Genomic DNA, 14,793 nt, shown 5'->3' with positions numbered 1-14,793 from the left:
TATACTGCACAGAGAGGAGTTGGATACATTGCTATGCTGGGTCGCACAGGCTGATAAATGGACAGTAATTATGCTAAATCACACCAGGGCTCCTTGGACAGTTGCGTTCCGGGGAAGCCAGGCCTTTGTGTGCGTGCTAGCACGCTGCAGATGTGCCCATTAGATGAACGGGATCACCATGGCACCATTGCCTGTTCCACTCTGAGCATTGTTACCCGATGGGGCCATCGTTTTAAAGCGTTGTCAGGGATTGTTTGCAGCGGGTTGGATAGAGAGAGGGGAGAGACCTCAGCAGGCTTCTCTCAGTGCCGCTCCCCCAGGGCTGCCAACCAAGGGGGTGAATAGCAACATTAGCCACACTGGAACCCTTCTAGCTCAGTGCTGTGATGTCACCGGCCGTGTGACATCATGCCTGTGATTCTAGGATTTTTAAGGTCTCCATCTTTGAAGTTAATGGCCACAATTTGAGTTAGGCTTCTACATCCATATTTAGGCCCCTAAAATAAGGGGCCTGAATTTCAGAAGGGCTGAGCACCCCGCAGCTCCCAGTAGGGATGTGAACGACTAGTCGACTCTCAGAAAGAGGCAGCCAGGAGGAGGGGGCACATCAAAGCGGCAGTGCCATGTTGAGCCTGGAGCCAGGCCCTGGGCTCCATGCAGCGCTGCCGCTTTGAAACGCCGTGTACAGCCCGGGGCCAGCAAGGGCGTCCCCAGGCTGCACGCGGTGTTTCAAAGCGGCAGCGCTGCATGGAGTTCGGGTTCAGCGGCAGAGTCCCTAACTGACCCCAGGCTCCGCATGGTGCTTTCGCCTTTGAAGTGTAGCACAGCCCTAGGGGGTACAAAAGGCATCGACTGCTCGATTAGTGGCTTATTCGCACTGGCATCAGATTTCTGCAGTCGATCCTCTTGTCTCCGTGGGGTGAGTTTCAAAAGCTCCCAAGGCAGTGGTGTGGCTAGAACAGGCAATTGGGGGACCCCCCCCCCCACTCTATCTTATTGCTCTGCAGGACCCTGGGGCAAACAGGCTGAAGGGCTGCCCCTGGGACAGAGGGAGGGCTTGCCAGGGCTCACGCTCCCACTCCTCCTGACCCCGGCTCAGTGTCTGGTCGACACAGTGCTGCCCCAGGCTCTGGCCCAAGGGCTGACAGACACCAAAGCAGAAGTCCCAGCCTGTGGATTCGGGGTGCTTGGTCCCTGATCTGAATGAGCCCAGAAGTGAAGTGAGTGGGCTTTGCCCCACCTATGGCCAAGCCCAGGTGTCAATGCTCTCTTCTGCCACCCATTTCCTGTGTGACCCTGGGCATGTCACTTAGCCTCCATGAGCCTCCCTTCCCATCAGGCAGTGGGGCTGTGTGTAGGGCAGGTACACTCTCTCCTATATGCCAAGTCAGGTGTGGGGGGAAGGGGGGAAAAATTATATAGCAGCCTGCTAGGTCCTGTGTTCATGGCCTGGACTGTAAAACATGGTAGTATGACCTAGTGGCCACAGTCAAAGTTGGCCCTTCCATTCAGGGCAGTGTGGCTTTGTGGGCAGAGTAAATAAAGTGCCTGTTCTATGGGCTGCTGGCCCATTGGGGATGTGGGGCACCGCATAGGGGTTTGGCATCCAGGGTAGGAGGACTTGGGCCCTCCTGCTCTTCCGAGTCCCTGCCTGCGCCCTGGCGGGGGGGGGGGAGGGGGTCTCATCGCTGGGCCAGCAGGATCATCCTGAAACACGCCGAGAGGCTCCTCAGCTCGCTCTCTGGAGACGAGTCCGGTTCTCCTGGGCTGCTTGCTGCCCTGCCTCTCTCGGCGAGGCACCCTGGTCCCCTGAGTGTCTGGGGCCTCGGATGACCCGGCTCCTGCTGGTGCATTCCTTTTCCGGGGGGGTCGGGCAGCCTGACGCCCACCTGGACCTCTGTAACCAGGGCTTGTAGCAGCTTCCTCTCCAGCAGCCTGTCCAGACTGAGCTGGGCAACTCCCAGCTACACCTCCGCCTCCAGGCCAGGCGTGCACAGCCGAGGCGGGGGCGTCCTTCGCTGGCAAAGCACCGTTAACGCTTCCAGGGCTTGGAGCACCCATCAGAGGCTGCGGCATGGCCCAGCCGGGTGGGGAAGCTGTGGCGATCAATCCATTACACGTGTGGTGGGCTTTGATGGAAAGTGCTAGGTCGGAAAAAATTAGCAGTGATGATGTGAATGGGATCTGAGACCTCTGAAAGTCTCCCCACAAGTGCCTAAGTACCTAAACCAAGAACTTGCCATCTGGGGCTCCCATTTCTGGAAACCGCAGCCACCGCCCCCAGACGCAACACTGCCCTGGGGGGGGAGAATGGGTGTCCGAGACCAATGTGGCAGGAAGGAAAGGGCCCAGCAGGGAGGACCAGAAGAGAGGGAAGGTCTGAGTCTTTAGACATCTCTTCAATCAGCTGTAAAACACCATGCGCCTCCGAAACATGCAGGGCTCCCTGGCCTGTGACTGGGGACCTCTGGCTGCTCAGGGCCTTGGCAGCCCTGCCGCTACACACTGGTGTCTAGCCACTGCTTCTGCTGCTCCTGCAGCTCGCCTGTGTGGCGTCCTTGTCACGCGGCAGATGCCACAAGCAGAGCCATCGGAAGAGCCACGGGGCTATTCAGCGCTGTGTGTCTGCGTTTCCCTTGCATCTCCCCCCGCTCAGGCAGATACGGGAGATGGCTCTGCCTGGGCCGCCAGCGGGAAGCCTTTCCAAAGCCCCCTCGTTCTGCTCCCTGGGCAGGGCTTCCTTTGCCAGAGTGGGAACAGAGTGAGGCCAACTGCCAGTCAACCAGAAAACTCCTCCCTGATCTGTCTCACCGTGGGCGTGGAGGAAAGGGGAGGAGCCATGGAGTGCATTGAGTGCACTCATTGGCTGAAGCAGCACTCCATCATCCACTGGTCGCTGTGCAGGAGTGCCTCCTCGCAGCAAGTAGCAGAAGCAGCGCTACGTCAGAAGCCGGCTGGCACTCGGCAATTCAAGAGCGTCGCGCCCTACAGGCAAAAGTCTCTGGTTTTGTGGTTGGCAGCATTGCCCAAATAAGCCAGTTTAGAACACACTGGAGCTGTACTCCCTGTTCAGCTGAAGATTTCCTTTCCTCCTAGCCTTCCCTGGGATTTCAGCCCATTCGGGTTTGGTTTTGCAGGCTCACTCAGGTTTTAAGAATTGAACCTGAGACATTAACGGCTAGAGTAATGGGAGACATAGGCTTTTCAGAAGAACGTGTCTGGGGACATGATGCCCTCTTGTTCTTTTGACACCTTTTCTAAAAAAAGCACCATTGCTAATCTCCACTTGTAGCAATCCTTTCACATTTGATATTGGGGGACTGCAGCCAGCATAGTTACAAGCTGGGGACCAACCAGTTAAGTAGCAGTTCTGCAGAAAAGGACCTGGGGGTTACAGTGGATGAGAAGCTGGATATGAGTCAACAGTGCGCCCTTGTAGCCAAGAGGGCTAATGGAATATTAGGGTGCATTAGGAGGAGCATTGCCAGCAGATTTAGAGATGTCATTATTCCCCTTTATTCGGCTTTGGTGAGGCCACATCTGGAGTATTGTCCAGTTCTGGCCTCCCCTCCCCCCCATTACAATAAGGATGTGGACACATTGGAGAGGGTCCAGCGGAGGGCAACCAAAATGATGAGGGGGCTGGAGCATATGACTTCTGAGGAGAGACTGAGGGAGTTGGGTCTGTGTAGTCTGCAGAAGAGAAGTGAGGGGAGATTTGATAGCAGCCTTCAACTTCCTGAAGGGGGTTCCAAAGAGGATGGAGAGAGGCTGTTCTCAGTAGTGACAGATGAGGAGCATTCAAGTTGTGGTGAGAGAGGTCCAGGTTGGATATTAGGAAAAACTATTTCCCTGTAGCTGGGCTGGGTTCCCTAGGGAAGTGGTGGAGTCTCCATCCCTAGAGGTGTTTAAGTCTCGGCTTGACAAAGCCCTGGCCAGGTTGATTTAGTTGGGATTGGTCCTGCCTAGAGCAGGGGGCTGGACTTGATGGCCTTCTGAGGTCTCTTCCAGCTCTATGATTCTATGGGTACGTCTAGACTACTGCGTTTTGTCGACGGAAGTTTTGTTGACAGATACTGTCGACAAAACTTCCGTCGACAATTTGCGTCCAGACACAAGCCGCTTTGTCGACAGAATTCCGTAGTCTGGACGCAACGTTACAGGCATTAACACCTTCTGTCGACAGAACTCTGTCGACAGAAGGTGTTTTGCCTCGTAAAATGAGGTATACCAGCGTTGACAAAACCGCGGAGTTCTGTCGACGTTATGTCGACAGAACTCCGCGGTAGTGTAGACGCTGGTATTGTGGACTTTTGTCGACAAAACTAGGTAGTCTAGACACACCCTATGATTGTATTAGATGCTCCCTCTCTATCGCTTCCCTTTATTATCTCCTCATCTGATACGTATGCCCAGGCTAACTTTTCAATTATGTGTTGATCGGCTGCTGTAAAGCAGAGTGTGCGAACTGATAATCACACACTCGGGCTGGAGCAAAGACCGACTGTTCATGTCCAGGGGAGTTTCATGTCTGCTGGGCAGAAGCTGGGTCCATGACAATGCAATGCCAGCTGGCCAGCAGCTCACCCCACACTCTGCCATGCCCTCACTCCCCACCCAGGCAGCTCCATGGGGCTGTGAGGTGAATGGCCTACAAGCACATCAGGCACTGACAACTAGCCAAGGCCCTAAAAGCTCACCAAGTCCAGAGAGACCACAAGGTCGATGAATAATCACACGCCAGCTCTATGCAAGCAAGCAGTGGGCCCGTAGCCACTTGTGAGGGTAATTTATTCTCCCATAATTGCCAGTGGCAGAGGTGGTTTTTCCTTATTGAGGCAAGCTACAGGTGCTATTGGTGGCAGGAAGATCCTGGCCTAGCTGGACAACCGGTTTGATAGCTTACTACGTTCCTCGGTACCCACGCAGCCCTACTCCTGCCTTTCGCTGTCATGCCTGAGTGCTGGAGCAAAAATGGTTTCCTATGTGCAACTGTGGCCTTCATTCCCTACGCACAGAAAGCTTGAATGACAATCCCAGGGGGCGTTGGAGAGTAGCCATTGGTATGGAGACATTCAGTAAGGGGGGATTTGGTGGAATGGCACGAGACGGGGGCCTAACCCCAAAGGGAAGGAAATATCCTCCGCTCATCACACTGAAACTGTATCGAGTCTTTGTCTGCCCGGTGCCTCCTGCATTTGAAAAGCCACTTCACAGCCCGCAAGGGAACTGAGCGCAGCAGATCAGCTGTTCTCCACTCAAAGGCTTGGAGGCCAATGATAAAAACTACAATTGGAAATAGGAATCTGTAGCATTTCCTGCAGGAGCCAAGTTCTAAGTCTGGCTATCTAGGTTAACTAGCAGTGCTGCCGGGCTCTAGCTCATGCTAAATCTCATGTAGGGGTTTTCAGGCAGCTTCACAGCTTCATACATAGAAGCGGGGAGGGGAGGGGAGAAAGGGGGCGCGGTTGTTGTATTTGTCAATCTCTCCTCCTACCCTCTTGCACAGGAGCAGGGCAGGTGACTTTAAATTACAATGCTCGTACGTGATTTGCTGTAGGAGACAGGTGTCCAAAATTGGGGCCTAAAATCGCATTTGTCCCTGATTTGCACAGATCAAACTGAGGACACTGTAAGGACTCATTTGGCCCCACCTGTGCTCTCCACACACAAATTTAGGAACAATGATACTTTGCCCATCAAATGGAAAATCAGAGCCTAGCCCTACCCTCAGAGCCTGTGCACCCCTCTGTCATTAGCGCTTGGCTTCAGTTACCCCCTCGAATCTTTGGCTGGTTGGGACTTTCACATCGACCAATCTGGGACAGAGGGGACCTGCAAGCTCTATGACAGGGCACCGTGGGACAGTTTGAGCTCACCCCACCCAGTGTTCTTGGTGCAATGGCACAGGCTAAAAAGAAGTTTTGTTTGGCGGGTTGATGTCCCACAGAAAAGACTTCATGCCTATGGGTGAGATGAGTCGTGTGTGACATGCCGGGGTCCTCCTCTGGGCTGGTGATGGACGTACAAAAGTTGACCCAACCGAACATTCCAGGAAGTTCCTGACTTGAGTGCTCCGTCTTGCCGTGGTGGCCGCGCAGTACTGCTAATGAGTTGCGCTAAAGCATGCGAGCGTGTGAGTCTGGGCGGCCGCCTGACGCACTGGTGGATTCATTGCATTTCTTAGCACAGAGGGAGTAATGCACTTTGCCTGGGTGTCTCGTCCCCTGTAGTCCGTGAGCAGAGCATCAGAATCTTGAATTCCTAGCTAGTTGTCTGTGAAGGTCTGTAACTTATTGTCTGGTGGCCGCTCGCTTTGTAGCGACTATTTCAAATGCAAGCGGGAAGCTGGTTTGGATGGTATTGCCGCCGTGGCCGTGCAGCCTGTTCCTGATTGACAGAGCATCCTGCTTAGAGCTGGTGCGAATGCTCAGAATGGTGACGTCAGCATCTAGCATTTTGTGACCATTCCTTAAAATTGGTTGAAATTGGCTGCAGCCTCCTTTGCCACAAAATTCCCAGCGCACAAGCCCAGAAGGGGCACGTACACATCAGAAGCACGTGGGTTGTAACATGGGAATGGAGAGGCACAGAATCATTTTGAGCAAAATTAAAATTTATGTCTCTGCCAAATGATAGTTCTGCATCGCCCCCTCCTCCCCCCTTCAGAAAGGGAACCTAAATTCTGCGCATCATGACGATCATGTGACTTCTCCAAAGCGGGGGTGAAATCCAGCGGTAGGGGCTGGTTGTGCAGAGGGCATTGGCCTGACGTGACTAGCCAGTGTTGTGCACGGCCTTACTGCAGCTGGACAAAGCTACTGCCAATCGAGTGAGACCAAGTCGAAACAGAAGTGTGCTAGAAGGGACAATCATGTTCTGGATCAGCTGCCAGTTGCTTTAAATACTGCGTTTTATGTCATGCAGTTCAGCGTGACTCATCAATTAACCCCTTGTTAACTAACGTTCTTACTGAATAAGCGTTTCTAATAATAGTTAAAACAGAGTGACCGTTAGATTCCGAATGAGCTTTGTGGAGCTGGGCCTGCCTGTATACGTAGCAGCAGCTTGGGGGCTTTCTGATGGGGGTAATTAACCCTAAATCGCAGCCCAAACACCGGGCAAGGTTCTCCTTTGCCCACATGCCTGCTCAGGGTCTGTACGATGTCTCCAGTGCGGGCTGTACAGCCATGGCTTCCATTGTGGAGAGTGGCCTCAGCAGGGTGACTAGGTGGCAGGCTGGGGTGGAAATTGGTGGAGGTTTGACTCTTGTCCTTCCACAGAGTAGCCAGCATGTAAACTAGTAGCGGGTAACGTTTGCACTGATGCAAGGAGGAGCCCAGGGACTCAGCGTGACTCAGCGAGGCCTCTTGTCCTCCTCGCCATGCTCCGGGTGACACACCATAACACAACAGACACACAGGGCTCCTGTGCACTACAGGACAGATGTGGTCCCTGGCGCGACAACAGCAAGGCCTCGTGGAACACAGCAAGGCCTCGTGTGCCCAATATAGGGTTTACCAGGCGTCTGGGCTTTGCTGCTGCACTAAGACTAACGTTTGTTCTACCCCAATGAGAGGAAACTTGCGTGCCTGACTCGTGGGAACAAGCCCAGAATGGGCAGAAAACCCATTACACTGTAGAGGGACTCCAGCTGTGCTGCAGGGGAGGCCAGGCTGGGGAGGGAGTTAGGACGTTGGGACTGGAACCAAAGAAGTCCACTGCAAACTTGAAACTGAGTCACTAGGCAGTTGTATTCCAGGGATCTATGTAGGATCATACGGGCGGAGACACATAAGGCTGGGACGGATGTCAAGAGGTCATCTGGTCCATCCCCCTCCCCCCCACATACCTTGACCATCCCTGACAGATGTTCGTCCAAACTATTCTAACTGTGTTTCAAGTGACTGAAAAGCCAAGCTCAAAACAAAAGTGAAATCAGAACCTTTGAACTTAAAAAAATTACTTTTATTTTAGGAACCAATAAAATTATGGGAAATATTTACAAATAATTATCTCACATAAAGGTTACATAAAATCAAATGTCCACAAGTAACAGTCACTCTCATGAAAAGACACACGGATATTGAAACTACGCCAATCTTATTGCATGTTTCTTCAACTAATCTAAAAAATAAAAGTGTTGCAGTCAACCATTTAACTTAGAATAAAATCACAAAGTCCAGTATTGACAACAAAAAAAATGGAAAAACAAAACCAAACAAACCCCCCCTCGAAAACCATCCCTCCCGTTCATCCAATACCTCATTTCCCCCCGTCCCATCCCTCCTCCCCATCCGTACCCAAAATAACCCCCAAACCAAAAACCCCAAAATATGTTCGACATCTTTGGCAAATTGGCACTGCTGTAATTACATTCAAATATTATAACACACAAAAGCAACACACGGCACTAAGGAAAAAACACCAAGATTTCAAGTCAGTTCTTTTCCTACTAGAAAAAAAGAATACAAAACATACACATTTTAAGAAGCATTTTTTTTCTATGTGGAGACAGACATCTCCTACTTTCAAAGGCAATTAAATTGTTACTTTACGGGGGGTTGTTAATTTTTTTTGTTTGTATGGGTTTTTTTTCAGTTTTTATTTTAACAAGTAAGCTTCTATGCAGGCATCGCAGACTTTGGTGGATACAATAGATATGCATTTCTTTGATGCTGTAAGTCCCTAATACAAAGTAGTCTGTCTCTAAGAAAAACAGACCGTGGTTTTTCTTGGAAAGAAATTCCGTTTGCCAGAGAATGCATTTCTGTCATTTCAGAATATACAAAGGCCACTAGAAAGTGAAAAACCAGGATGAAGATTCTTGCCATACAAGGCTGAGCAAAGCAAAAGAAAGAGCTAAATAAATGCCCATCGTTGGCCATTTTCCTGTCTCATTTTACAAGGTCGGGTGGAAAGGTCTGGAACATCAGGCCTAATATAATGCCCACTAAGGTCAATGAAAAGCGTGCTAGTGATTCCAATAGACTGGATCAGCCCCATAGTGATACGTGACAATACATGGACTGTGGAAACAAATGCACATTCGCTCTCTGTGCAAGGGTGTCCCAAAAACCGGCCTCCCACTGACTCATATTCTGAAGCAGCGTGCATGCATTTGTCTTCGCAGAGGACTAATAACAAAACTCACAGCAAGAGTTGACAACTGAGCTGGCGGAGGCTAAAATGTGAGTGTTTCTGGTGTCAGGCCTGGCTTTGATGGGGTTTGTCTTTTGGGGTTGCCATGACGTCTATTAACTCCAACAGCAAAGCTATAAACCAAATGCGTTTCAGTTTATTTCTTGTGCTACATTTTGAAGTGGGTGTGGAGTGTAAAATGTATAGCCAGTAACTGACTTTTGAGAGGCTGGAATATTTAGCCCTTCACCTCCACAGATACAATCCAGTCGGCTTCGTCTTCGCTCCACAGTGAATTTGGGCTCTTACGCGGGCGCTATTTCTAACCACATTCTGGCCACACACAACTCCCGCAGCCGAGTGTGGCGATGCTTTCAGCCCACACTGGCTGGGCTAGACGCTATAGCGTGGAGGTGCCACATTCACTGGCCCAGCAACTCATGGACTTTGCACTGAGGATTCTGATCAATGCTGAAAATTCTCCAGTGACTTCCCACCATTGTCCCTGCCAGTCCAGGCAGACAAGTTCTCCTGCAATTCACTGGGAAAGAAGTCCCCGAGATACCCACAAAGCAGTGCAGCATCAGTGAGGCTGATCTGGTTGCCAATCACCTGCGTTAACTCAGCAGTGCAGAGAGATTTTTTGGGGTATTCACATTTCAAAATAAGAAACCCTGTGACATGGCTTCCTCCCGGTTCCACTCCAAGGGAAACACGCAGTAGGTAAACTTGAAAAATGGTCACACATTCAGAATGGGACTTTCAGCTAGGAGTAGAGATATGGCAGAATGCCCAACAAGTATGGGAGCAAAGAGCGCAAACTGGGCTGATCTGATCTTCCCTAACTGCAGGTGCATCGTTACCACTAATATCTAGAGGGCTCGTGTCTCTCCAACAAAGAAGAAAATATGCCACAATGCGTGTTTGCCTAGAACACCTTTCCACAACCGCCCATCAGATCTCTTCTGAGCCCAAAAGTTTCCAGTTTTATTTGTAACTGTAGCACTTCTTTATTGAGCACTGGGTCTGTACCAATCAGGTACTGCATCTGGAGCCCCCCCGCCCACTGAAGATCAGTGCATGTGCCCGCTGCTCCTGGCTGACGGCTAACAGAGGGAGCTCTGCCTCTCAGATACGTTTTGGAGCAAGATGATGGGCTTGGGATGGCGACGAAGGGGCGAGATACACAAAGACACAATGGCTACGTCTAGACTGGCATGATTTTCCGCAAATGCTTTTAACGGAAAGCATTTGCGGAAAAGAGCGTTTAGATTGGCACAGACTTTTTGTGGAAAAGCGTCCATGGCCAATCTAGACGCGCTTTTGCGCAAGAAAGCCCTGATTGCCATTTTTGCCATTGGGGCTTTTTTGCGCAAAACAGTTTTTAGCTGTCTACACTGGCCCTCTTGCGCAAATACGTTTGTGCAAGAGGGCTTTTTCCCGAATGGGAGCAGCATAGTATTTGCAGAAGAACACTGACAATCTTACAGTAGATCGTCAGTGTTCTTGTGCAAATTCAAGCAGCCAGTGTAGACAGCTGGCAAGTTTTTCCCTCTCCAACTTGCCAGTCTAGACACAGCCAACAAGTTTACCCAGGATGCGAACATTCCGTGTTTTCTTCCAAACCGTGCATGGAACGTGTCCCTCATGGCGGTGAGAAGGTCAGAAAATGAACAGGGGGACGTCACGCCACCAGAGGAGTCAGCAGGCATATGGGCAAGAGTCACAGGAGGTAATATTTGCCCAGAAAGCCATCTGTTGCCAGGCGCTAATCCCCAAAGAAACCTAAAGGATTTGGTTTCCCTTTAAAATGAATGGGAACGGTGTGCCCAGCTATGCAGGGGGAGGCAGTGGCAAATCCTCCTCCAAGCTGCCAGTAGTGGGAATGCGAGTGTGTTTGGAGGAGGCTGTGCCCAGGTTCGGGGACAGAGCATGCCTACGTGACGCACCCACTGGGTTTAAGCACTCTTCAGTGACTAAGGCAAGTGGAGTGTGGCCCTGGGTATGGCAGCTTGCTCTCTAAGTCGATGCACGCCCCCGTGAGGAAAGTTCCTACTGACACTGGGGCTGCGCCTTGCTTTTGTCATTCGCATAGCTAAGCCCATTTCCGTGCTGAGCATGTGCATGCCAGTGGCCAGCCACCTACTGCTTCCTCTTCTTGCAACGCCAAAGCTAGTCGAACTGTTCCAAGGCACCTCACTCTTCTAGACCACGTGGCCACCAGGCTCACCCCAGAGCAGAGAGCCAGCCCGAACACTAGGCACTCTCAAAATATCGCTCAACAAGGGCTTGTAGGCTGCCTCTCTGACGGGGGAGAAGGGGCATTTAATCCACTGTTCCGTCATTCCTCTACTTATGACAGTCTGTCCAACCTGGTACTTAGCAGTGAGAATCCCCAGTTTCCCAGCCCAAAAGGTCAGCCCTGCTTGGCTCAGAACGTCTCACAGCTGGTCAATACCTCTTTGTCTGATATCCTGGCACTAACCACAGCTAGAACCCCACTGCACCACCACGCTGTAACTAAGTGGAGCAACCAGCCACGTGGAACCTGATCACTAGAAAGGGAAAGAAAACGTGCACGCTTCCTGGCTGGTCATGACAGTTCTCTAGACATACACCAGCGTCACTCGACTCAGCCTTAATTATGAAACCCCCACTCCCATGAGACTTTGCAATAATATATTAGCCGATACGTCAGTTTCTTTTCAGTTGGGAAACGGAAAGAGCCTAATGTTCCAGAAGGCTCATAGTGCATGCAGGTTGGTGCACATGCCAATCAAAGAAACTCAGAGGGGATTCTAAGTAACCTTTATCCAAGAGAGAAAATTCCCTTTACAGCCCTACAGCTGAAAGATCATCCAGCGTTTAGTGAGGACTCAGAGGATCATTCTGGAAAAAACGGTCTCAGAGGAGAAGAATGCTGCTGCTTCCTTGAAGGAGAGAGCCACACATACTGCTCAGTAGCTTTTTAAACGGAATAATGTTTATCGGCTATTAATTGCTACTTTCGCCTGAGGGTCTGGGGATGTTTACTAACCTAGCCTCCTGGGTAGGACGCTCTGCCTTGGAAACTAGAGATGTCTCCGCTCCCGAGTCTGATGATCAGAAGACCTATTAAATATTGTACAAAGGTTTTGGAAGAAGCATGTGTCCAAATCCCGCCAAATTGCTACCGTGTGATTTGATGACATCCATTCAGAACAAGCAGCACAAAGATAAAATGGTAACTAAAGAAGTTCTCACTCTTCAGATAATGTTTGTACTTCAATAGCTCACTTATAGGAAACCTGTTTTGGGCAACACCCTTAGTCCTGGACCCAAGCCAGATTACTAGAGTATGTAAGTGTGCAGCAGTGTAACGATGGTAGAATTTGTCCCTGTCACACTAATTATGGCAACATTGCGGCAGGCTCTGGGGCAGGTCCTGAGCCACTGGGAGGTTTTCCATTGTCTTCAGTAGAAACACTTCTCTAACCTTCCCTTTTTGCAGATGAGACGTGCGCGTATCACACAGGATTAAAGAGCTGTTCCTTTGGGGAAAAATACGTACTTGATATGGTTCCATGGGATTGGTGGTGATTGATGTACTAGCTAGGCCAATCATTTGTAAGCTGCCCTCTTCTGTTCATTAGCTCTGGGAAGTCGAGACCACTGAACAAAATGTCACTTGGTTCTATAAATGCTCTTTCTTAGAGAGGGAGGGAGACTATACAGAAATAATGGGCCAAATTTATCCCCAGTGTAACTTTATAGCCCACTGTGTGCACGGAATGACTTTGAGAAATGTCTTCACTTAAACATATGGGTATCCCCAAATGGGTGTCCCCCCATCCATTTGATTTGTAAAGCAATGTTTGACTATTTCAGGGTGCAGGGCTGCCCCAAATGCAGTCCAGTTTGAGAGGTCCATTTGAAAAATCATCACCTTGGGATTTTTCTCATTTCTTTACAAAACAGAAATAATTGGGTGTCCGCATGTATGCTATATAGATGTACACAAGGGCTTGGTTATTAATTAGGAATTCCTTCTCTGATGTGATTTAACTTGAAAGCAGAGAATTTGTTTCAGTGCTAGTTATGATTACAAATAAACATAAATTAATACTTAGCAGTAAAATGTCACAAACTGCCCATGTCTTTCGGTTGCTCGTGTGCACCATGCTAGCTCATCGCATGTTCACACCCGGACTGTCAGCTATGACGCTGTATATAGAAATTACATCAGCTCCAAACACAGCCACAATGAATGTTAACCTGGTTCAAAGTCGGTTAAAGCTTACTGAATTCTTTGAATCAGTGCACCAGTTTCAAAACACATTTTCAGATGCATTTTGAGTTCATAATTTGTACCATGTTGCTGTTTACGCTAAGCCACTCAAAGTAACACAAAGAAGCAAGTTATTTACATAGGTGCCGTGTAAATTGAGCAGACCAACCCTTCTTTATATATTTTTTTAGAAAAGCCAGACCACCCATGTTGAGTCACACAGCCTGTGTCAATGCACCTTACGAGAGATGCCCCACGTTGGCCTGCTTAATGTCAGAACTGTGTCCAGCCCCCAGGCACAGCTGAGAGAACCAGAGGCAGTGAGATCAGTAGGCTGTGGGTAGGATGCAGCTACTGTACCTTTCAAACCAGATGCAATGGCAGCAGAACGGGTTTCTCCTCTTTCTTTGTTTTGTATGAGACCCCAGTTAATATTGCCAGAATTTCATTGTTTTTAAAAAACAATAATAATTAGTCCACCCCCTTTAACGAGTAAAATTTCAGCCAGCGCGTGCTAGTGGATACTTTCCTCTTCCCTCCTTGCAGTCTGATTTGCATGGTTATTTCTAGGTGAATCGGGTGCCATTGGCTTGGATGATATGTTTAATAAGTGCTTGAGTTCCGGACTCCGTGGGTCAGTGACGGTCATAGGCAGCAGCAGCTGCTGGGGGGGCCGCTCCTCGGGCTGCAGCACTGTAATAATAAGGAGAACCTGGAAGAGAGAAGATAAGAACATAAGAACGGCCGTACTGGGTCAGACCAAAGGTCCATCTAGCCCAGTAGCCTGTCTGCCGACAGTGGCCAGCACCAGGTGCCCCAGAGAGGGTGGACCGAAGACAATGATCAAGCGATTTGTCTCCTGCCATCCTTCTCCAGCCTCTGACAAACAGAGGCCAAGGACACCATTGATGGCCATGAGGATCACACAGGTCAAAAGGGGGCAGCCTGCCCAACACAACCACAGACACCTGGCTGGAGTCAGACCCACGCTAATAGGGGCCTGCAGAGTGGGAGGAACAACAACAACGCTACAGACACATCACTTTGAAACAGTAAACACCAGAATGCGTCTGACGGCACTTCACGTTTCGGTCGCCCTTGCTGTATCTTCCGCTCTCGTCCTGCAAAGAGATCTGCCAGCCAAGAGCATTGTGGCCGCGTGGAGTCCCCTGGAAGTAAGGTGCACTCCAAATGGGTCCATGCTGTCAGACTCCTTTATGGGATCGAGGCCTTTGTCTGGATTAGGGCTGGTTGGGGAGTATTACAGAAATTTGGAGATGGGAGGATTGGCTTTGTCAACCTTTCCTGGCATTTATGAACCTATTTGGTATTAGAAACCATTTTAAAACTATCACCAGTTCTGTTATCTGCTAAGTGTCTGGTAT

The 14,793-nt window shown here is 50.0% G+C and overlaps 1 protein-coding gene across 10 annotated transcripts in view; it reads right to left on the bottom strand.

The window, feature by feature from the left end:
- Nucleotides 1–9,425: 9,425 nt before the first annotated feature.
- The window catches only part of PAX5 (paired box 5), a 209,134-nt gene continuing 203,766 nt past the window's right edge, over nucleotides 9,426–14,793 (bottom strand). For all 10 annotated transcript variants that reach the window (XM_075931256.1, XM_075931260.1, XM_075931251.1 and 7 more), the window contains one exon: nucleotides 9,426–14,120. In XM_075931256.1, the coding sequence (XP_075787371.1) occupies nucleotides 14,054–14,120 (67 nt within the window). In that variant the 3' untranslated portion in view covers nucleotides 9,426–14,053. The remainder of the gene's footprint in view (nucleotides 14,121–14,793) is intronic.

This window comes from Pelodiscus sinensis, chromosome 6 (genome assembly GCF_049634645.1).
Source record: "Pelodiscus sinensis isolate JC-2024 chromosome 6, ASM4963464v1, whole genome shotgun sequence".
Classification (NCBI taxonomy): domain Eukaryota; kingdom Metazoa; phylum Chordata; order Testudines; family Trionychidae; genus Pelodiscus; species Pelodiscus sinensis.
Note: the sequence above shows the minus strand (reverse complement) of the source record. Positions and strands in the feature narration are given on the sequence as shown.